Raw genomic sequence first — 23,601 nt, 5'->3', positions numbered from 1 at the left:
GGTTGGTGTGGTGGGAGAAGGGTGGGTTAGAGCAAAGGAGAGGATTGGCCAAGGGTAGGGACTGGCCCAATTGGGTTTCCAGATGTCAGAGTGGAGCTGCCTGCGATTTCAGCGTGGCTTTGCAAGGCCGTGTGGGTGCTGGTGAAAGCCAAGCCCCAGCCCTGGTGGCCCTGCAGTTCCCTGGTATCCCAGGTCCTTTTGCAGGTGGGCAAAGAGTTTTGACCCATGGAGCAGGGATGTGAAGTTGGGGGGAAGGAACAGACCTCTTCCAAGAGGTCCCCTTCCAATCCGCTGGTGTGCAAAGTCTGAGAGCCCTCGTCTTTCTCTTGTCCCTGCACTCCTCTTTGCAGCTTCTTGTCCCACCCAGGGAAAGAAGCACCCTGCAGAGGGGTAAAACTGGTGTGGGTGGCAAAGGTTTAGTCTCTTCATCTTGCACCCTCCCAAGAAGAACTGTTGGGCTCCAAGTCCCAGCATTATCTCCCACTGTGGCACCAGGAACCACCGGCTGAGGTGACCATTAGAGGGACTTCATGGGAGCAGCCCAATCAAGCTCACCCAGCTGGAACAGGGTGGTAGGGCTGGGGTGTCCCTGTGGGACATCCCTGTGTGGCACATGAAGGCCACAGGAAAGCTGCAGCAGGGCAAGGGACACCCAGGCTCTTAGAGGAGAAAAAATTGGCACATGGAGTGGGACCAAGTAAAAATAAACCTTCCCTCCTCCCGCCCTGCCACAATGCAAAGCGCCTTGCGCCGGGTGTCTCCCTGCCTCCCAAAATAATGCCGGGTGCTGCCACCACCCCGCATGGTGATGCTCTCTCCATGCCTCCCGTTTCCATGGTGACCACAAGGAATGTCGCCAGGGTGACAAGGAGGCAAGTGAGCTGGGATTTGATATTAAAAATGAGATTTTGGGGTTGCTGGGATTATTTTTCTCCCCCCCCCCCCTCCCCTTATCCCCCTCCTTTAGTTCTATTTTTGGGGTTTCCCTCTCTGCCTCTGTTGGTTGGGAAGGCTCCTCCTGCAGAGCCCCTGGGACAGGCAGCAGCAGCTTCATCCAGGGCCCTGCTCCACCTCCGCCTGTCCTGTGAGGTGATGACTATGGGATGACAAGAGGGACAAAAGGGGGTTTCCTTATCACTAAAACACTGGTTTCCTTCTATCAGGAAGGCTTCTGTGCTTTTGCCCCCGGTGGTGCTCCAGGTGTCCCCCTCCATTTCTGCTGCAGGAGGTAGCTCAGGCTGCACCCAGACCTCCTGGGAGAGTGGGCAGCCTCAGGGATTTGTCCGAAAGAGGAAAATGATTCTGCATTCCCAGAGAGGCTGGGGAACATGGTGGGGTTGAGCACCATGGGCCACCTCTGTGTGTCACCATCACTGCACCCATGACCAGGTCAGTTTGGCTGGGCAGTTCTGGAACACTGGGGACAGAGATGGGATGGTTGGAGGAGGATGGCAGAGGGAGCCTGGCAGGTGCTAAGGAGTCCAGAACATTGTTCTCTGGTTTAAACACTCAAAGTCAAACCTGCTCAGGGCAGAGAGGGCTTGAGGGTTTTTGCTGGCTTAGCTGGTGTCTCAGGAATGCAGGACCACAGGTGTCCAAGCAGGGGCTGCTGGCATGAAGGTAGAACTTCTCTTCATGCCCAGGCAGAAGAAGGGGCAGGCAGCACTTGCCCACCTTCCCAGGAGCTCTTGCTTTCTGCTGCACCCATCTCCAGCCATCTCCAGCCATCCCTCTCTCTCTCTCTCCTTCTCTCCATCCATTCCTCCCTCCATCTTTTCAACCACCCCTCCCTCCTCCTCTCTCCATTCACCTCTCCATTCACCCCTCCAAAGATTCCTCTGTCCATCTCTCCATCTCTCTTTCCCTCCTTTCATCCATCCCTTTATCCATCTCTCCCTCCACCCTACCATCCCTCCATCCCTCTATCCCTCTGCCTCCCTCAATCCCCACAGCAGCACTGGGAAAGGTTGGCGGAGTGGGGCTATTTTTGGGAGCGTCTCCCTGGCAACGGCTGCCACCACCGTCTGTGGTGGCTTTTCCATAGGTGCTAAAATATTCCACACTTCTTATTAAAGACAGTGCTGGTGGAGACGGGCGGGGGCGGCGAGTGTGAGCCACCCCGCTGCTGGGGCCGGCGGCCATGGGGCGGTCAGGGCGTGGCACTTGGGGGGCACAAGGACAGCGAGAGGCTGGTGGCATCTTCAATGCCACATCCCCATGTCCCTCTCATTGGCTCCGGAAGTGCCAGCTGCCTCTTGGCAGTGCTGGGCTGCCACACTGTGCACAAGGTACAGCCATCTATCCTCCTGCTGCAAAGGCAGAGGGAAACGTGGTGAGGTCTCGGTGTAGCCAGCGATGAGGAGCAAAAGGCAGAGAGGGGGAAACCTGACCTGAAGCTGAGGCGGCCGCGGGGCTGCACTTGGCAGCTTTGCCCACTCTGGGAAAGACCAAGATGTCTCAGCCCCATATTCGTCCCTTCACCACATGACGAGGAAAGGCCTGTCATGGTGCCAGAGGGATGGTACGCTTTGCCAAAGGACAGCTGTGCAGATCCTGGTCAGTAGCTCTTGGGAAGCAGCCCCACAGGCCCGAGAGACAGAGCTTTTGGGAAAGTAAGTACCCTTCTGAATCTGAACGAGGTCCTCACAGGGATGGCTGCAGAGGGGATGGACAGGCTGACCCTGCTCCATCCAGGCACAGCAGCTCCCCAGGAGCAGCAGGGAGCGGCCATGGGTGCACTGGGGTGAACTGACCCATTCAGGGGGCTGATGCATTCCTGCTTTGCAGATGCTCATCTGCATGGAGTTACTAAACCCACCCTCTGCTTCCCTGGCAGTGGCTTTGCCAGGTGGGAGCGGGCTGTGCTCGCCATGGCAGCACTCACTGGTGCTGGTGGGGGACAGCAGGCTCCACAGCGTGTTGTGCAGGGGTCATCCCATGTGCCACATCTTGGGATGATTTTGGGAGGGAGGGTCATGGTCGTTGCAGGATTGGGGGCCAGAGGAGACTCAAAAAATGGTTTTTTGGTCTTTTTTGGCTTTTTAGCACAGGCCTTAACACTGGGGACAGCAGGCGAGACACCAAGACAGAAGCCATGTCCTCAAACAACGCTGTCCTGGAGCAGGGCTGTCCCCAGGACCCTGTGCCTACAGCCACTGCCTGTGTGGTCAGGGGTCTCTTCAGCCTCTGGCTTTGCTGCAGCAGAGTCCCCCACCTTCTCTCCTTGTCACCAAGAAGTGACCTTTTTCAAGCCTCTGAGATGCTGCTGGCCATGGAGACCCAGAAAGAGGTTTCCTGGACAGGTTTCCTGGACAGGTTTCCTGGTAGGGTGGCTGTGCACTACCCTGGAGCCCTGGGGTCTGGCCCCTCCGTGTCCACGCTCCTGTCCCAGCATTGCCCATCCCGGCAGGAAATCACCAGCTCTGTAGAGTGGGGAGGCAATGCCCCACAGCAAACACTCTGCATCAGCTGGGAGAGCCTGGTCCTTCCACAGGGCGAGGTGTCAGCCCGGCACCCCAAATCCAGGTGGGAAAAAACGCTCTGACGGTAGTCATTTCATCTCTGTGCAGCAGCCCAGGAGGAGGATTCACCTCCTTGGGGGCACCTGGCGGCCCCACCGTCCCTTTCCCGCTGCCGATGGTTGCTCTCGTCTCCCCCATGGCGGCTCCGCAGCTCTGAGCTCACATGCGAGGATGGGCTAAAGTAGCGGAAAGCTGTTGGATCCTACCACAGAGTTACTGACTTCTCAGCTACAGACTGCATAGCAATCAGCGAGGGGGAGAGGCAGCCAGGGAAAGGGAGCGGAGCGCAAAGGGAGGAAGAGTGTCAGGGAGAGGGGGGTCTGGGGACTAGAGCAGGGGGGCAGCAAGGGGCACGGGCAAATAATGCCAGAGAAGGAGGGAGCCAGGCAGGAGGGGGAGACCTGAACCCGTCGCTGAGCCACGAAGGCACATCAGCACTCCGTGGGATGGACGCTCCTGGGAGCAAAAAATTCTGAGAGGCAGAGGCAGAAGGAGAGCGCTGGCGTGGGCAGGGCAGAGTTAGGAGAGGAGCAGGTCGCAGCGGAGAAGTAGCTCTTCGGGAGGGGAAAAAAATAAACCTAGGCTGGAGGCGAGCGAGGACTGCAGAGAGACTTCCCTGATTCCTCCGGTCCGGCTGAGGCATTTCATGGTGAGATGGAGAAACCGGCCGCTTCCCCCTTCCTCTGACGCTGGCTCGGCACGGCTGGAGCAGGCGGCAGCCCTCGGCAGGACCCGGGTAAGAGGCGGTACCCGGGAGCTCTGCTCTCCTCACCGGCATGAGAGCGGGAAGGGTTTTTCTCCCTTAGGAAAATAATGTATTGTTTCATTTGCGTTCGCTCCGAGGAACAGCTATAAATATAACTTAGGGAGAGATGCGTGGCTTCGTGTGAGCGTGCCAGTGAATAATAAAGTTGCCTGTGTGCATGGCGTATGCACGTACAGCTACCGGGGCGGCCGCGGGCCGAGGGGCAGGGGTGGGCTCCTGCCTCTAAACCTCCCCAACTTCCCTCCCCGCCCCCTTGCCACCCTGACTTCGGTCGCTTTGCAGGTAACTTCTTCATTTTTTCAGTTCCCCGTGTTTTCTTGGAGTCTTCTTCGCCCTGGGCTGGGTCTTGCTCACCTTTTGTTTCTCCTGCTCTGTAGATTCTTCTCTGTGCTGGTCCCGGCCAGTTCACAGGGAAGAAGGCAGCTGGAGACCTGCTCTCCAAGCTCTTGGGTGCAAATGGGGCTGAAGGGGACGTGTTCGTTCTCCTGCTGTCTGTGGAGATTTTGGGCTTCAGACCTGCCCCCCTCTCCCTTGCCTTCCACCTCTCCTAGTCCCAGCATGGCTGATCCTGCTGCTGGTGGTCCAACACCCCCAGATAGGCACAGTGCAAAGGGTCTTCTGGATAGTGGGTTTGGGTGAAGGAGCTCAGGAGGAAGCCATGAGCAAAGTACTAGAGAAAGTCTGCCTTTACTCCCTGTTGGCAAGGTCGGCTTCCCCGCCAGGGCAGGAGTGGGCAGGCAGATTTGCATGGTGCTGGCAGATCACCTTGGACATCCCTGGCCCTTCAGCCCCCAAGGCCCTCCCTCCTGGGCAAATTGCCTGGAGTCAACCAAATCCTTCTGGCAAGAGCCTGGAGTTTCCTATTCCCGCTGCTCAGCCCTAATTCCATCCATGGCAAAGCAAACAGCAGCTCTGGGGCCTCTCTCTTCTCCCCTTGCTCCCCTTGGCGGGTGTGCTCTGAAGGGCAGACGGTGACAGCGCACACGGGAATGCGTGGCAGAGGTGATGTAGCTCCAAGGCTGCCCTCAACCCCTGCTCTCTGCCCTCCTTGGCTTCTCGGGAGGAGGCATCCACAGGAGGTGGGAGGTGTGGAGATGAGCCCAGGGCTTGGGGTTACCCAGAGCCTGGGAGGGATCAGGCAGGTGCATGGGGAGTACATCTTGACAGACATGGGAATATGTCCCTTCTCCATTCACCACCAGGAATGGCACCCACAGAAGCTGGAAACACCCCAGCAGTGTGTGGCCTCTCCTGTTTGCAGTCACTGAAAATAATAATAAGTACAGGGGAAATATGTACCTTAGGAGGGAAGCATGAATCTGGTGGGGACAGGGGGTGGTAGGGAAAAGGACAGATGGTGAGGATGGCCACAGAGAGGATAAGCTGGAGAGGGCTGATCTGCAGGGAAGTGGGTTCCCTCTCCTCCACCTTTTTCTTCTTCCATCTTTCCCTGTTTGGGTGCTGAGATCAAGTGCCCCGACGCGTGGTGCTGGCAGGGGGCTGGCAGTGGTCCTCATCCCTTGCAGCCTCCTGCCATGGTTTGCAAGGAAAACCGGAAAGCGAGGAAGTGTCTGGGGAGGGATGGAGTTACCTGGCAGGACCGGTCCCCACTGGCCCCTCCATCCTCTCGGCCACCCCAAGCTCAGCCATCGGCCACGCCCGGGAAGCAGCTGCATCCCTGGGGTGGTGTCAGTGACAGGAGGGTGCCGGCAAGGGGGAGGAGGGCACTGACATCAGTGCGGACGCAGAGCAGAGCAGTTAATGGCCCTCTGCCCTCAGCAAGTCCCCCTCTCCTGCCTCGTTATTGCGCTGGGCTGGCTTAACCCGGCTGTGCGGCCAGGAATCAATAGATGGATGCTGGCGTCTTAGCAATCGATCCCTTACTCATCCACGCGGCTCCCAGCCTCCCGCTGGCGCTCGTTTTTCTGTGAATGGCACGGGCTGAGCGAAGCCGTCTGCGCTTGCCTCGCAGCGCTGCGAAACTGAGTCAGACTGAATTCCTGCTCCTTGACGTCACTGCTCCTGTGCCCCTTACCAGGGCAAGGAGAGGCCTCGCAGGGAACCCCCAGAGGCACCGGCACCGGTTTTCCTCGCCAGGCAACGTGGTTTTAATGGAGATGGTTGGGATTGAAGCCCCTTCTTGGGAGAGATGCTGACTGTCTGGCAGTGGGGAGCTTGGGACAGGCAAGGGCTGCTTTTGAGCTGGTTCTCACCCTCAGACCTCTCAGGTTCGTTCTCCAGCAGTGAAGGCGGTGCCGTGGCATAGGCGGCTGAGGGATGGGAGCCGGCTGCAGTGTGACCCTGTCCGAAGTGGCCCCAGAGACCCATGCACCTCCATGCCTGTCCTCCTGGGATCCTGGCAGCAGGCAGCTTGCTTCAGGGACAGTTTTGGCAATAACCCACTGATTTACCTGGGCAGGAGATGCCCACCGTCTCTCGGCACCAGCCATGCTGGCACAGCAACACCACTGCTGCTCTCACTGGAAATTAGAGAGTGGAGGATGGAGAACAAGATACCCTCCAGCCCCGCACCCCCCCTCGCTGCCAGCCAGGGGCTCCTGCCACCGCTCTGCCCACGCTCCTGCCACCATGGCAGTGGGTCTGCCCCTCACAATCTGGACGGCTGTTTTATTTCTATGGCAACATTTCTCCTGAAACACTTCAGAGGGAGCCTGGTGCTGTTCGATAATGAGGGAAGCAGCATCCTCCATTCTGTCCCCTGCAAAAGGCTCAGAGAAACGACCCTGACACCTCTCCTCACCTCCTTCCCTCCCTGGCAAGCGGCACCAGCATTGGTACAATGAGCTGCTGGCCTTGTCCCAGCTGCCTCTCTGCTGCCTGTTCTCCTTTCCCCTGCCTTCAGCTTTGCTCTCCCCTCTCCTCTCGCCCGCTCCCTTTCTGCTGGCAGCCTGCTTAAGCACCCGCGCAGACTGACCAGCTGAAAGGAGTCTTAGAGCAAGTGGATGTCGAAAGTGACTCTGGTGTAGAGGAGGGTAAAGCCCCGGGAGAGCTGTATAGATCGGCCCCGCCAGCAGCACGCTGAGTGCGGGGCTGGAGGGCACTGGGGATCCCAGAGGCTGGGCAGACAGGCGCTTCATCCCTCTGAAAAGCTCGATGGCATTACGAAGAGGCGGTGCCTGCCACGGGACCAGACACAGCGGCCCCAGAAGTCCTCTCCTCTCCTGTTCCCGTTGTTCCCACCAGCAAGAAAGAGCCTCGTGCCTGGGTGGAGGTGAGCGGGCAGAAGTTGCGGGCAGCACCGAGTGCCAGCAGGCGACAGGCAGGTGAGCAGGCAGGATGCCAGCGGGAGCGACTGTCGCAGCCCGGAGGAGCAGGGGTATGGCAGCAACCCGTAGTGATGGCGGGGGGGATATCGCAGTCCTGGCAGTGTGCAGATGCAGCCGCCGTGTCCCGCTTCTCACTGCTCTCCCCCAGCCCCGTCCTGCCCGCGATGGCAGCCCCACCCTGTCAGAGAGCTGGGGGGTAGGGGAAGGAGGGGGAAAAGGTCCTTCGTACGTGAGTTGGGAAGCACTTAGTCTTGACACTTTCCAGATGTATTGGTTAAACCTGACGGATCAAGCTGCAGCAATACAAGTCAGCAAACCTGTAGTGGAATACTTGATCCGCGGGAATGCGGTTTTGCAGCTTACCTGGGATGCTCCCTCTGCTCTGTTTCTGGTGCCTAGCAGGCATGGCTGAAAGGGGAGAAGCTGGGGCCCTTTCAGGAGGCTCGTGACTCTGCTCAGCTCCTTGTTAGCATAGTGACAAGGGGGGTGAAGGGAGGTTTTTTTCCCTGTCACTGATGGGTTAGTGCTCAGCAGCCAGGCCAGGCTGGGAACTCAGCTGTCGTGCGGCAGCTGGGTGCGGAGCAGCGGCTGCAGCCTCTCTCGATCGGGGGCTTGCCGCAGAGCAGGCTTTGCCCTGGTTATTGCTCGCCCTTGCTGCTGTCACTGTTGTTATCATCATTCATAAACTATTTGCAGGCACCTGCCTTGCTGGGCGCTTGGCAGAGTCACTGGCAGTCCATCCCTGCCCTGTCAAGAGCACAACTGCAGCAGGCAGGCAGATGACGTGAGCCACCCTTGCCCCCCTTTCCTGCACACCGATAATTATCCTTGTCCCCTGAGTAGCCAAAAGCCATCAAGACACCCTGCATGGCCAGGCACTTTGTGCTGAAAAGATGCTGAAGCACATGGATGCTGCTGGGAATGGCCTTACATCAGGGCTCCCACAGGGCAGGACGCCCAGTGAAGGGAATTCCAAGGAGGAGGGGATTAGGGAAGATGCCCTTTGCACTGTGCAGTTGTGCTGGGAAGCTGGAGGAGCTGACCTGAGCATAATGCATCTGCCTGGGTTATGAGGACCTCAGGGACAGCCCAGAGCCTTCAGTTTTTCAGCTCTTGCAGGTTTTGCATCAACCCTCCAGGGTCCAGTCTGTGGCTTTGGCAGGCAGGGTGCTGGGCGTATGTCAGCCCCTGTGTTTCCTCAGGAGCAGGTGGGATGCGGTCTGCACCCTGGCTACTACAAAATCTCCATTCCTTTTTGGCCAAGAACGCCACCCAGGGAAGGCCAGGGGCCTTCTGAGCATTTAATTTTTCCTCTGATGCCAGCTACAAAGAATAACACCCACCTACCTCGCTCAGCAAGAAAAAGCAGGGACTTCTCCCCAGCTGCCACTCCAGCACCATCCTCTCCTTCCAATCCTGCTCAGTCAACCCCCAGCCCCTCTGTCTTGTACCCCCAGACCCATTTTGGCCAGAGAAGAGTGGGTGAATGCTAGCGCCAATCCCACCAGCCCCACTGCGGGGTATCCCCCCTCTAGTCCAAGATGCTGGGGAGCAGGCAGCTGTTCTTGCAGCGCCATTGTCTGGACAGTGCAGCAGCAGCAGGGATCGCTGGGGTGGTGTGGGAGCAGGCAGGAGGTGATGCTGTCACCTTTCTGTGCCTCTTCCCGACTTTGTCATCCTGGGGACCTTTGTGTGGTTCCCATTTTTATGTGTTTTTTTCTCCCTCTCACTCTTTCTCTCCTTCTCTCTTCGCTTTCTTCTCTCCCCCTCCCATCAGCATGTGGGCTGATCACTGCTCAAACTTTTAATTCAGATGGTAATTGGAATAATAATACGGGCAGAATCCTTCTGGCTCCGTTGCTGCAGCTGGCTTCAGGGAGCTATGAATAGCTCTGAGTCACACACTGAGATGGTTTAACTTCAAATCATTTTGTTTTGTTTTCATATTACCCATCCTCAGGCTCCAGAGCTTCACAGGGGGAAAAAATATCCCCCCTTCTCACTCGACTCCAAAATATAAACCGGGCAGGGGCACATGAATAAAATCCTCTTTTGGAGAGGGAAACTGGTCAGCAGATCATGCCTTGAGGGGCAGATGGGGACTCTTGGCACTTAATCTATTTATAATTATTGAACGAAAAGGCAGAAGTGTGTATATAAAAATGGTATAGAGTTGATTACAGCTTCCTCCCCTCACCTTCCATATGTCACTTGCCTTTTTAATATGGTAAAACTCTCCTGCACGGTGACTGTGCCTTCGCGTGTGCTCGTACAGCGCCTGGCACCCTGCCCTGCCGGCACAGAGGAGCGAGAGCTCGGCCGCTGACTCGTGTGGCAGGACAGCCCCCCATGGCACCAAGCTGCCCTGTGAGCCCTGGCACAAACCCTGGGAATATTCATGAGCAATAGCAGAGGAGATGGAGTTACAAAGAGGATGGCGAGGACACACAGAATGCTGTGGGTCTGCAAGGCTCTGCAAAAAGGCAAAGAGGTCCCTTCTCAGCTGTGGGTGTTTCCGCCCTGACTCCCCAAGAGGCGAGAAGTTCGTCTGCCGTGTTGTCAGCGTGCCCGAGCTGGCAGGATGGGTCTGTGGATGCTGATCCCAAGCCAGCCGGTGCTACAGAGCCGGTAACAGGGACAAAGGCACAAAGCGGAGCGCAACCAGCGGCTGCGGTATTGACCACAGACAGGAGGGAAGCATTTGCCAGACAACTCCAGATAAAGCAAAGACTAGGAGTGTAAAAATACCCTGGGATTTTTCCATCGTTGTCGCTCACAGTGTATGTCCCAGAGCACCAGATACGGTTGTTATAAAAAGAGAAGTGGGGGAGTGCTTTAGCATGGACTTTTCTGTTCTGTTTCATGAGACTCTTCCATTGCAAATTTAAGGAAGGATTGACAATATATGATCTACTCTGGCAGGGGCTGGAGAAAGACCAGGATGTGCGAGGTGCTGCGCTGTGTACAGGGATGCAGCGATGGAGGCATTGCCCCGGCACCAAGCGCCTTGACCTTATTAGCCTGCAGATCCCTTGGAAAGGCACAGCAGCAGTGCAGCCCCACGTGTCTGCTCAGGGCCAGAGCAGAACCGGGGTGGCAGTGTGGGCTGGTGTGATGGCTTGTGCTGCTGGAGCACGGTGTCACACGGGAAGGAGGAGATGACTGCAGCACCGTGGTGGTGTCCTGGCATCGCTCAATCTAAGACACAGGAGGGGGAAAGTGGTTGGGAAACAGGGAAGGGTAGCGCATGCTTTGGGGCTGGAGGCAGCTGCTGGCCCCTGGAGACCCACCTGGCTGACAGTTTCAATGCTGCAAGGCAGTGGCTGTGATGTCCGTGCTGCAGCAGCTTCCCAGAGTGCTGGGGGCTTCTGCAGGCCGTGAAATACATGGGTGTTCATGTATACCTGGCGCAGGCAGCAGAGGGATGGAAAGGGATGCATGCCGCCTCCTGCCTAGCATCTCTCCTTGCTGCACCCACTAGCTTGGTTTCATCCCACTCCATAGGAGTTGCCACTGACCCTGCAGCTTCCTCCTCCACATGTGGGTCCCAGGAGGCAGAACAAGCTCCAAGAAATGTCCTCAGGCATGCTCTGGATTCGTGTCTCTGTCCTCAGCCAGGCTTTCCTCCCCCTTGTCCATGTGACAGGCAGCTGCCCGTTCAGGATATGAATATAATCCCCTTCTGCTGGAGACACCTCTGAGCCTTCCCCTTTCATTCCATTTGTGTTCCAGGTTTCCAAGTTGCAATGGGACCTTTTCACAGCCATTTGAACTACGTTTGCATAGGATTTGGGCTCCTGGTAAGGCCCCTGGCCTTGCCAAGCTGGCGGCATCAATTTTGCCATCAGGGATGTCAGTGGTGGCCCTGGGCCACCAGCTGCTGAGGAGGGACAATGAGTGACCCAATGTGGTAGCAGTCCCCAGCGCAGGGCTCCTCCCCTGCCTATCTGTCCTTCCCATGGCGGCACCACGCGCTGTGGGGGTGTGTTGGGGTGGAAGTGGGAAATGTGTTTATTTTTGTTCGTCTCCTGGCTCGTGCCGCTCTGAGTTTGTGGCACTCGGTATTACTAACACTTCCCTGTGCCAGCTGGCAGCAGGGGATGAATCAGATTGGCAACACCACAGTGTGGACCCTTCACTGGCCGTTCAGCTTGGAGTGGTGCCTCTGGCCAAAGTGCTGGTGATGTCTCCTGCCCCTGTCCAGGGTGAGCCCCCACCAAAATGCCAGTGGCTTGACCTTGCTGGTGGACATGTCTCGGTACCCTGTGGGACAGGGTTGTCCCCTCCGACTCATGCTGCTACCCGGGCTGGATGGTCCCTGTCCCTCCTTTGCACTGCAGGTCTCAGGTGGCTTCATGAGCTGCTCTCTGCCCACTGGCAGCATCCCCAAGCTGGGGTCAGCTCTGCAGCCAGGAAGACAGCTTATCCCCCTGCTGCCAAAAACACATTTGCAGTTGTTGTGGTTTAACCCCAGCAGGCAACTTATGTATCACTCAGCCCCTCTCTCCCTCTCACTGCCCCCAGCCCCAGGCAGGAGGGAAATTGAAAAAAAAGGTAAACTTTTTGTGGGTTGAGATAAGAACAATTTTATAATTGAAACAAAATATAATAATAATAAATATGGGAATCATATTACTATTATTATCAATAATAATAGTAGTAATAGTAATAATGAGCAGAGAGAGAGAGAATAACAGGACCAAAGAGAAATAAGTGATGCACAACCCAATTACTCACCACCCACTGACTGACGAACAGCGCGTCCCCAGAGAGTCATCAGTCCCTTCCAGTTAACTCCCCCAGTTACATACTGGGCATGATGTTCTATGGCATGGAATATCCCTTTGGCCAGTTTGGACCAGCTGTCCTGGCCATGCTCCCTCCTGGATTCTTGCACAGCTCCTCACTGACAGAGCATGGGCAACAGAGAAGTCCTTGGCTTAGAGTAATCCACTACTCACCAACAACTCCAACATGTCTGTGTTATCAGCCTTGTTCTCGTACTAAATCCAACACACAGCACTGTGCTGGCTACTACGAAGAAAATTAATGCAGACCTAGACAGAATCAGGACAGCAGTTGATTGCTTCCTCCCTCTCCCCTGCTTCTGACAGCTCAGCACACATGGAACTCGATGACATCACAGACCTTGGAATGTTGGTGGTTCCAGTTGTCCCCAGAGACAAGATGCAGAGGTATGTGGTTCTCCTCTCCCTCCTGAACATCCTGGTGTTCTAAACAGAGGGATTTTGGTGGCCACACCAAGCCCTGCTGAGGCTGCAGAAGGTGGCACGCTGCTCATCAGTGTCAATGGCCTGCACGGCCTGCACTCCAGGAGGACAATCCGGATTCTCCTGCTTGCTGCAGCCCAGAGCATCCTGAAAAATGCCGCAGCCATTTAGCATCTTTGGGCTAATGATGATGGTCCATCCAGAATCTCAAGGCTTGGAAGGTGATGATGAAGATGGTGGTGATGATGATGACAGTGAAGAATCAGGGAACTCCGGCCACTCTGAGCGTCCTTCACCCTTGTCCAAGAGCAATGATAGCAGAGATGACAATCAGACAGAGGATCTGGGAGAACCCAGGCTCTCTTACATGGTGAAAGATAAACGAGTGGGGTTGGCCAAGCCTGCACTGGAGTTTGAGGAGGAAGATCAGGAGTTTCAGGAACCATTTTATGAAGACATGGGAATGTCTGACAGTTTGGCTGGAGATGAGGAGCCCAGCCCGACCTATCACCTTCCTGGGCATCAGAGGGGGCCTGCTCTCCTAAAGGCCAGCACAGCACCAAGTGGCTTCCATGAATCTTTCCAGCATAGCTCAGGCCAGCACCTGGGGACAGAGGCCACTGCCACATGGGCCTGTGCTGGTGACCATTATGTGGGACACCCAGAGAGCAGCACGGGAGCGGAGCCCCACGTGCTGCACGAGGAGGACAGCGAGGACAGGGAGTCCCCGTCCCTGCAGCCGACCTACGAGTCGCTCAGGCAGGAGAACATCCTCCTCAGGTCAGAGAATGAAATGCTCAGGAATGTGAACCTCGTGCTCATGTCGGAGAACTTTGCACTCAGGCAGGTGTTCAAAGAGCTCAAGGACGACAGTGCTGTGCTCGTGGGGGAGGATGTCATGCCCAGGGAGGAATACGACATGCTCAGGAAGCAGTATGACAGGCTCGAGGGTGAGAATGCTGCGCTCAGGAAGGACAATGCCATGGTCAGGAGAATGTTAAACACCTTCCAGTACAACTTGAAGAGACAGGTGTGCATGGCGTCGAGCCTGCAGGATCAGCTGAAGGCCAGCCAGGCTGAACGAGAGAGGGAAGTCCGAGAGCTCCAGTCCTTAGCCCAGCAGAGTGAGTGTCATCTTCAGCTAATGAGCCAGCGGGTTCTGGATGCTGAAATAAACATGGAGAGGCTGAAGCAGAAGATCTTTATTCTCCAAGGACAACTGGAGAAATCCAAGCTGGAGAATGAAAACCGGAGAACAGACTGGCCTGGAAGCAGTGAAGCACAGTTTAGACTTCAACAGGCAAAACCCCCACGAGCTCATAATGGGCAAAAATGGCTCCCTCAGGCAGCTCCTGCCTCAGGAATGCTGCCCGTTGTTGCTGAGGTCCTTGAATCTACCAGAAAAATTCTCAAATTTTAAGCAGAAGAAGATCTGTGAGTGCAATTTTGTGTGAGTTCCATGGATCCGTCTACGATCCAAGGCCATGGGTCTCCCACTTGCAGCCATTTACTGCAAATAAAAGCATTTACTTTCCCTTTCTCAAATGTGTGTGCTCAGACTGGTAGCCTTTATCCTCTATGGAAATACTTTCCTTGTGATTAAGCACCAGTTGCAGGAATTGATGTGGCTTTAGCTGCTGATACTCTGTTCGGGCGCTGTGGAGCCAGCAGCAAACACTGCCCAGGCTCTGAGCTGCACGGTCCAGCCGTGATGCACTCTGTGCAAGAGGCTCTGCCACAGCTCCAGCTGACATGAGCTCCCATGTGGGAGCCAGGAGGAAGCACAGCACCATAGGATGCAGCACTCTTTAACAGCATGCTCATCCCATCCCATGGCTGTACCAGCCTGAACGAAGCCCTTGTATTTCATCTGCTTTCTTTGCCCCTTCTTGTGGAGGAGGGCAAGATGAGGAGCAGAGATCCAGGTGTTGCTGCACAAGGTTTCACAAAGCTTCTTAGGTCCTCCTTCCTCTCTTTTGGAGCTGGCTGCTGCCTGGGCCAGAAATCCAAAATCTCTAGAAATGGTGCATCTGTTTCTACAGCTGGAGAAAGAGAGTTGTTGGTTGTAGAAACTTCTAGGAATTTGTGAATTACTCATATGTGTGAGCTTTGCCAGCGCCTTCCCTGTGGTATTGGGGTCAGTGCTGGCTAAGGATGAGCCTGGCATATCCAGGCTGGCTGAGGAAGATGCCAGCTGAAGAGGATGCCCTTCCTCTCCCAGCTGGGGCTGGCATAGAGGGGTTTATATAAACTGCCCACCTTTTGTCACCTCCCAAAGTCATGTGGGACCCTGCAGTCCGAACTCACCATGTAATTGCTCTAGTTAGCTTTATCCCAGCAGGACCATCTGTGAGTATGAAGTGTCCTCTCTTCATCACATCAACATTTCTGATTAATTTAGGTTACCAACCCCAGGGTCTGCTATAGGTTTACCCAGCTGCACAGCAAAAATTCCTGTATCTGGCCAAACTGACTCCATAAAGACTTGGAGGTTGTAGGGCAGTGAGGGGCTGGGAGCTGGCAGAGCTCGGTGTCAAAGTGCTTTTTCCTGATGGGGATTTTTGGGCAGCTGTTCACTTTTGTCTTTATATGGTGAGTTGTGGATTACAGATTTGTTATCTTCTCCTGGTCTCATAATACTCTTGGTCTGAACAACTATGTTTGTGTTGCTGCAGAGCTTTAGCTGCCTCAGTAACTGGTTAGTCTTCATCCTATCAGAGGTGATGTCTGGAGCTCCTTACTTGCTGCTTTCCAGTCTGTGCTCCTAACTGGGGAAAGCTGGTGGGCACCCCTGGCCACGTGCAGCCCCATTCTGCATCACTGATGATGAGACACGGGTGGTTCTCACCAGCTTTTCCATCCTAGACAACATCGCTCACTGTTCCTCTCTCCTGTCTGTGCACAACCACTTGCAAGCAACTCTAAACCTTACATTTGATCCCAAAAATCCTTGTATTTTCCCCATATCTGGCAACCAGTGGCTGTTCATGGGTGAGGCTGGGAGGAAGCAAACTAGCTGGCTCTGCCTGCATCCACACTCCTCACTGGCTGCTGTAATCCAAAGGACACAGTGAAGGATTAACATGGGTGTACAAAGCCCTTCCTAATCTGTGAGTCATTACCCCCTCAGGGCATTTCACTTCCCAGCAGCTCTGGGCAGGTGAAATAGGTTGGCTCTTGTCTTTGACTTTCACATTCTTCTGTTCTGGGAGGACTGGGTTGGGACATCTGCTGGACATCCTCCCAGCACCCTGCTGCTGAGCTTCTCCTTGGATGCTGTACACAGGGCATGGCGCAAGGTTTGTTTCCTCTAACTGGCTTCTCCTTGGCTACCCCTGAGCCCTTCCTTTCCATCAGTTCTTTTGGGCTCTACCCATTGCTTTCCTTCTTTTATTTGAAACGGGGCGGGGGGGGATGTTCTGCACACCCTGGAGAAAAATCCCCTCCGGGTTAGGCTGGGCTGACGGGGATCCCTGAGGGCTGCTGTGCATTCGTTAGCCCTTGTGTGCGAGGTATTTAGCCTGGCTGAGCTCTCGTCCTGGTGTAAGCTCTGATATTAATATAATGGCTCAGGGCGAGGGCCCCGTGAGCTGCTCAGCTGCTGTGCCCTTGATGTGGAGAGCGGTGACCGGCCGGCCCTGCTCCTCTGCAGGCGGGAGGTGCTGGGGAGCGCGGGGTCTGCGGGCCCTGCACCCAGGCTGCATCCATCAGTTCCTCACCTGCCTGAGCCAGGCTGCAGTGCCCCAAGGAGACCTCCCGACACCCCCTGAGCAAAAGGCTGGGAGCCCTGTGCCCGCCGCTCTGGACTGGGATGGGCGCTGTCAGGGGAGGCTCTGACTGGGTTTTGCTTCGTCCTTCTCTGCCAGGCGCGTGCCCAGGAGCGATCGCAATGGCAGCGCTGGTCCCAGCTCGCCAGAGGTGAAACCTGGAGCTGCCCAGTCCCACGTGAGTGCTGCTGCATGAGTGCCCACGCCCCGCCAGCTCCCGCGGCCCCCTGACATCCGATGACAGAGCGAGCCATGGGCAGCGTCCGAGTCAATCGGTGAGTAACCCTCCTTTCAAGACCTGCTGCTGCTCTGGGAGTGACCTGGTCCTCCTCATCTGGCCCCTCAGACCCTAACTTCAGACTGCCTTTTGATATATTCTTCTCAAATTACCTGCCAGCGGCTTTCCTGTTCTGAGGGGTGACTCCTCTCTCCTTCTCCAATCCAAAGCATGCCATATTGTAGGGGTAGTGCTTGGAGGAATACTATGGAGGAGAAGCAAAGCACTGCATAGTGCTGGGCCAGAAATTACAGATTCCAGCAGCACTGCAGAAGCCCCATGTTCCCAGGAATCACAGCTCCAGCCACCAGTGCTGTCTTTGCTGTGAGATGTGGATGGAGGGCTCCAGCTGACATGTCAACACTATGGTGTGGGAGAGAGAAACTCCCAGGGTCCTATGAGGCTGCAGCTTGTCAGGCATGAGAGCAGAGCAGTCTTCGTGCTTCAGTGCACCCTCTTGACTTCCTCGGTGGTCAGAACATCTCCTGCCACCACATCTCTAAGGAATATCTGCAACTGTCACAGCATGACGAGGGGCAGTGTCAGAGCGAGGGAGGGTAGCCAGAGGGGCAAAGATCTCTCAGAAAGTGTGTGTGTAGCTTCTGCCAAGGAAACTGCCAGTGCTTTGGCTGTTGATTTCCAAATTACACCTTTGGCTTTAGATAAAGGATGCTGGAAGACACACATGTTGCTGTGGCAACAGAATTGTCCTGAGTGCAGGATGTGTATAAACATTGTCACCACATACCATGAAATCAGTGAGCAGAGCAGAGGAGAAAATAGATACTCCCAGCCTTGTATTATATGAGGGCCAAAATGTGGTCAGGCTGCAGGTGCTTGCTCCCAGGCTTCCTGGCTGTCCCAGCTGCTGTCAGGTTTCAAAACCTTGCATCCCCCCTCACCATAAAGGCTGGAAGGTACCACAGAGCTACAAGCTGCTGCTGCTTTGCTGCCCTGTCAGGACTTTGCTAGATGCAACCTCCTGGCAGCAACACTCAGCAAACGTTGTGGCTGATCTCCACCATTTTGGTCAGGTTGGCACCATGGTGCAAGAATCACTGAATCGTGCCGTTGTGAAATCCCACAGGGTGGTACCGTAGCCCTGTGAGCCACCCACGTCTCCTGCCCTTGCTGTCTCAGTGGTTGCTGTTATCTTTCATGAATTCCTGATGGAAGCACCTGTTTCTTCTCTTCCCAGGTACAGCATCGTGTCAACCGAAGAGGATGGACAGAAGGTCTCTGCGCTGGGCAGCATGAACGGGCACAGCCGGAACGGGAAGGGCCACGCTCCCCGGCGGAAGCACCGCAACCGCTTTGTGAAGAAGAACGGCCAGTGCAACGTTTACTTTGCCAACCTGAGCAACAAATCTCAGCGCTACATGGCCGACATCTTCACCACCTGTGTGGACACGCGCTGGCGATACATGCTGATGATCTTCTCGGCCGCCTTCCTGGTCTCCTGGCTCTTCTTCGGCTTCCTCTTCTGGTGCATTGCTTTCTTCCACGGCGACCTCAATGCACCGGCGGTGGCAGGTGGTCCCTCTCTCCTCAAGCCCTGCATCATGCACGTGAACAGCTTCCTGGGGGCTTTTCTTTTCTCAGTGGAGACGCAGACAACCATTGGGTATGGCTTCCGCTGCGTGACTGAGGAGTGCCCGCTGGCTATCATGGCAGTTGTAGTCCAGTCCATCGTGGGCTGCGTGATTGACTCCTTCATGATTGGCACTATCATGGCCAAGATGGCAAGGCCCAAGAAGCGGGCCCAGACCCTCCTCTTCAGCCATCATGCGGTCATCTCCGTGCGGGATGGCAAACTGTGTCTCATGTGGAGGGTGGGCAACCTGAGGAGGAGTCACATCGTGGAGGCCCATGTCCGAGCTCAGCTCATCAAGCCCTACATGACAGAGGAAGGGGAATACCTCCCCCTGGACCAGCGGGACCTAAATGTGGGCTACGATGTGGGTCTTGATCGTATATTTTTGGTCTCACCCATTATTATCGTTCATGAGATTGATGAGGAGAGCCCCCTTTATGGGATTGGCAAGGAAGAGCTGGAGACGGAGAACTTTGAGATTGTGGTTATTCTGGAGGGGATGGTGGAAGCCACAGCCATGACCACACAGGCACGGAGCTCTTACCTTGCTAGTGAAATCCTTTGGGGTCACCGCTTTGAACCAGTTGTGTTTGAGGAGAAGAACCACTACAAAGTGGATTACTCACGCTTTCACAAGACGTACGAGGTGGCTGGCACACCTTGCTGCTCAGCCCGGGAGCTGCAAGAAAGCAAGATGACCATCCTACCTTCTCCACCACCTCCCAGTGCCTTCTGCTACGAGAATGAGCTGGCACTTGTCAGTCAAGATGAAGATGAAGATGATGATGAAGTGGGTGTGGTGTTAGGGGGCAACACCAAGGAGGAGGGAGGTATCATCCAGATGATGGATTTTGGAAGCCACCTGGACCTGGAGCGGCTCCAGGCAACTCTGCCCCTAGATACAATCTCATACCGCAGGGAGTCAGCCATCTAACTCCTCCAGCCTCCCCGTTCTGCACCCACTGCCCACAGTCTCCTCTGTTCCGTACCCATACACTGGATAAGCCCCTTCACCACCAAACAATGCCTCCCATGATTGCCTCTCAGCCCCCGAGTACACCAAAGCCTGGAGCTGCTCTGATACACTCCCTTTCTCATGAGGTCATACAGCCTGGGAGAGGAGTGAGGATACACTACTCTTCTCGGGTATGCAGCTCGGGCTAGAACCCCTTTCCTGCCCAGAGACAGGAGAGCAGCAGGCCTGGTCTCTTGTCTCTGGAGAGGTGACAGGAGTCCCTGCCTTCAGTGGACAGATTGGGACCCACAGCAAGTGTTTCTGCTACTGAGGCAACAGCAAACATTCTGTCCCCTCTCACCTTGGGTAGGCCCCATGGCTGTCAAGGGTCATCGCTGTCACTAGGAGAGGAGCGACACCTAAGCACTGACCAGATGAGGATAGAAGGGAGAGTTTGGGACTCCTGGAGGGAGTGGGGAAGGATCTCAAGGGAGGAGTTTATTTGCATGTTTGTTGCTTGTTGCACATGATTCTGTATATAAAAGAGAAGGAGAACTGAAATCCATATTCTTCCACTGCAAACGCCAAGCTAGGAGACAAGGACGCTCTGCATAAGCCACTCTGCAGTCTCCTTGGCTTTTGGTGTCTGTCACCTCCAGAAGCAGCTCAGCTCCACGGACTCAGATCCAGTTCTCCCAGTCCTCTTGAAAAACATGTCCTGCTCCTCTCCTGAGATACCTGGCGGAGGAGGCAGGGCCTTGTGCTTGCCACACTCAGACTGCTCCCTGGCACAGCACAGCCGGGATGACAGACAGGTGACCTGACTGGACAGCAGACCCTCCATTTGCTCCTTTTGCCTCCTCCATTCTTCTCCCTGCTGCCATCAGCTGTAAAACTGAATTTGTAACTATTTATTTTTAATAAAGTCTAAAATCCCAAGGGGAGGTTTGGAAGCAAAGGAGAGACTCCAAGGCTGCAGCCTGTTGTGGAGACTGATGAGGGTTATTAACACAGCTGTTTGCTATTTGTATGGCATTGGACCCTGGAAGCTCCACTGCGAGGGCTCTCTTGTTCTGGGCCTCTCTGATAAAAACCTACAATAAGAGGCTCAGAGAATTTGCTCAGGGAGAAGGTCATACAAATGTATGTATGGAGGGAATAATTTGCATTAAAATTACCAGTAGGATGGGTCAAGCAATCTTGTTTGCTTTGGAGATAAGTGAGGGTTTTGCCCAGGGAAGGGTTATAGATAGACATGGTGAAGAGGCAGAGATGTGCAAGACATTGCTCTAGATGGAAGGCTTAAAAACCCCATTAAAAACCCCAAAGCCTTTCTTTTTGCTAGATTCAAGTGGAGGGAAAATGAGGGAGGACATCAACCAAAGCTAGACCTGTAACACCTCTTTGTTGTCATTTCACAAAAGAGCTGAAAACCTGATGAGCATCTTCCTTCAGGAGCAGCAGAATCACCCCTCCAAAACTGCAGATGAGGTGAGGACAGAAAGACAAACAGGAAACTCAGGAAGCTGCTCTGGGCACCCAATAGCTGTGCTGTGGTGGGGAAGAAATTATGTCCCACCTAATCCTTGATCTACAAAGCAGAAAAAAACATCTCAATATCAATTTGGAATTGGTTCAAGAAGCAAAAGGAAGAGAGGAAGAAGCAGAAGAGTAAGGAAGGAAATAGCAGGGCTGAGAGGAAGAAGCAGACATAGCAGGCAGCTGGTGGAGAAGGAAGGGGAAAAGAGGAAGAGAAAGTGAGGTTATATGGAAGTGCATTTGAGAAAGAGCACAAATAGACTCACAAGATGTGTCTAGACCTAGACACGGTCATTTCTCACCCCAGGATGTAGGTTCTGTGGGGTGGCAGCTGTCCTGCCCGGGTTTGCTCCATTTGCCACCACTCTCTGGGCCCAGCCATGCAGCCAGTTTTCTACCCAACGAACAGTGCACCCATTCAATTTCTCCAGGCAGCCAATTTCTCCAGGACAAATGCTTTGGGAGACAGTGCCAAAGGCTTTACGGAAGTGCAGGTAGACATCCTCCAGAGCCTTTCCCTCACCCACTAAGCGGGTCACTTTGCCACAGAAGGAGATCAGGTTGCTCAAGCAGGACCTGCCTTTCCCAAACCCATGCTGGCTGGGCCTGATTCCCTGGCTGTGCTGTATGATGGCAAGGTGAATTGCTCCATGACCTTTCCTGGCACTGAGGTCAGGCTGACAGGGCTGTAGTTCCCCAGATCCTCCTTCCAACAATTTTTGTAGATGGATGTCACACTGGCTAACCTCCAGTCACCTGGGATCTCCCTGGCTAGCCAGGACTGCTGAGAAAGGATGGAAAGTGTCTTGATGAGCTTTTCTGCCAGTTTTCTCAGTGCCCTTAGTTGGATCCCATCCAGCCCCACAGACTTGGGAGTGTCTAAGCAGTGTAGGAGGTCTCTGAGCATTCCCTCCTGGATTATGGGGCTTCATTGTGTTCCCTGTCCCTGTCTTCCAGCTCAGGGGACTGGGTACCCTGAGGACAACTGGTCTCACTATTAAAAACTGAGGCAAAGAAGACGTTAAGTACCTCAGTCTCTACCTCGCTCCTGTAGTGATCCTCGGCTCCAGAGTCCATCTGCCAGAGCAGTTTGCCTCAGAGCCTTCACTGAAATAATGGATACACTGGATTTTGAGTGGCCCCCATCCCTCCTGGTTCTGCCAGTGCTGAGGCAGAGCTGTCTCTCCTCAGAACTCCAATGCTCCCCACTTGGGAACTGGGGTGCCTCTCTCAGTACTGAATTCGAGAATTTGCTGGTTTAGGAAGTGAAGTTACTCCTTTCATTATTTACTTATTTTCCCCCGAGGGAATAAGTGGGGGCTGGTATTGACCTGGCTTTTAATACAGCTTTCAGAGTCGTGTGTCTGCCACTGGCCATGGAAACAAACTAATGGACCGAGAGAGAAGGACTTTGCGTGCGAGGACATGGGCATTCAGGACACAGGCTGGGGTGGTGGCCTTCAGGAGAGGGGGAACCCTCATGGCTGGGCACCCCCCTCACGGACGTACAGCATCCTTTGGAGGTGGGTGGCAGTGCTTGGTGGGGATGAAGCGTCCCGTTAGCTCTTGGGAGGCTCATCAATCACCAAGGAGCAAGTGTGCAGAGATGCCAGACAAGGATGATGCACCAGGACCATGGGCATGCACAGCTGGAGTGGCTGGGACAACAGGTCAGCACTGGCACCCCTCACTTCACCTGGTGGGGCTTTTGGGAGAAAAACGGGACAAGATTGCAATAAATCTGAGGGAACAAGCATCGTTCAGCCATACTGGTTCCAGGCCCTTCCATATGTCTGAACCTGCTGGACGTTTTCATGTCACGGTGGAGAAGACAGTGAGGCATTGAAGAATACCCAGCTAAACCCCTGCTGTTCAAAATAAAATTGCAAGAAAGATTTCAGTGCTCTCAGATCATTAGAGAGGGGAGAGAGAAGGGGTTGAGGGGAGGGGGCAGAGGGAAGGAGAGGAACAGCCAGTGTAGGAAAACAGAGGTGATGAGTAAGTTTCTGCCTATCAGACACTCCTCATGCAGCTGTGCTGCTGTTGCCACACACAGCCCCTCAAACAACATGGTGCAGCCACTCCAGTGACTGTTCCTGCAAGCTGCACACACGCCCACAGGCTTTGCTGATACACAGCAGCAGGACATTGCTCTGCACAGGTGCTTTTCTGCCTGCACGCTGGAATCCCTGAGCACTCGTGCCCAAGGACACACTGCACGTGCCTACATGTGTACGCCACTCGTGGGGGCATAATCCATCCTACACCACAACTGCATCCCATAAACACCCAACCACGTTCCCAAAAACGCCCCACAGCAGCCAGTATCTCAACAAGTGCCTCTCTGGCTGTATGCTGGGGACTCTGTTACGCAGCCTGTGAAAAGCCACCGGGAGAATCCATCCTGGAAAAGTGTTTGCTATAGAGAAGGCTTGACATTTTTAAGGATTCTCCGAATCAGCCATCCAGGCCATTCATAACTGTAAACACACCAGGTAATTTACCTTTTGCACACAGTGTGTGGAGCACGAGGTAGGTGATACCTCCTTGCCCTGTGCTCTCCAGAGAAGATACCTTTAATGCATGAGAGGGCATGATGTCCCTGGGGTCCTTCCCTCCTCCAGGACCTGATGGAGGGACTGCTTCCCTAAGACTTGCCTCTAA

The 23,601-nt window shown here is 54.8% G+C and overlaps 2 protein-coding genes across 4 annotated transcripts; both read left to right on the top strand.

The window, feature by feature from the left end:
• Window positions 1–3,869: 3,869 nt before the first annotated feature.
• Window positions 3,870–22,832, top strand: KCNJ4 (potassium inwardly rectifying channel subfamily J member 4). 3 transcript variants are annotated; one of them, XM_048302215.1, is made up of 3 exons: window positions 3,870–4,257; window positions 16,672–16,847; window positions 18,048–22,832. In XM_048302215.1, exons 2-3 carry the CDS (start codon window positions 16,810–16,812, stop codon window positions 19,375–19,377), a joined length of 1,368 nt encoding a protein of 455 aa, XP_048158172.1. In that variant the 5' UTR covers window positions 3,870–4,257; window positions 16,672–16,809; the 3' UTR covers window positions 19,378–22,832. The 3 variants fall into 3 exon arrangements, with proteins under 3 accessions (XP_048158172.1, XP_048158174.1, XP_048158173.1); XM_048302217.1 differs by lacking the exon at window positions 3,870–4,257 and adding an exon at window positions 7,195–7,571; XM_048302216.1 differs by lacking the exon at window positions 3,870–4,257 and adding an exon at window positions 15,925–16,104.
• On the top strand, window positions 12,783–14,339 carry LOC125325305. The gene is given in 3 exon segments (XM_048302218.1): window positions 12,783–14,053; window positions 14,055–14,155; window positions 14,158–14,339. Coding segments are annotated over 3 exon segments (1,263 nt in total). The 5' UTR covers window positions 12,783–12,959; the 3' UTR covers window positions 14,226–14,339.
• Window positions 22,833–23,601: the final 769 nt, after the last annotated feature.

The sequence above is a fragment of the Corvus hawaiiensis genome, chromosome 4 (assembly GCF_020740725.1).
Source record: "Corvus hawaiiensis isolate bCorHaw1 chromosome 4, bCorHaw1.pri.cur, whole genome shotgun sequence".
Taxonomy (NCBI): domain Eukaryota; kingdom Metazoa; phylum Chordata; class Aves; order Passeriformes; family Corvidae; genus Corvus; species Corvus hawaiiensis.
Note: the sequence above shows the minus strand (reverse complement) of the source record. Positions and strands in the feature narration are given on the sequence as shown.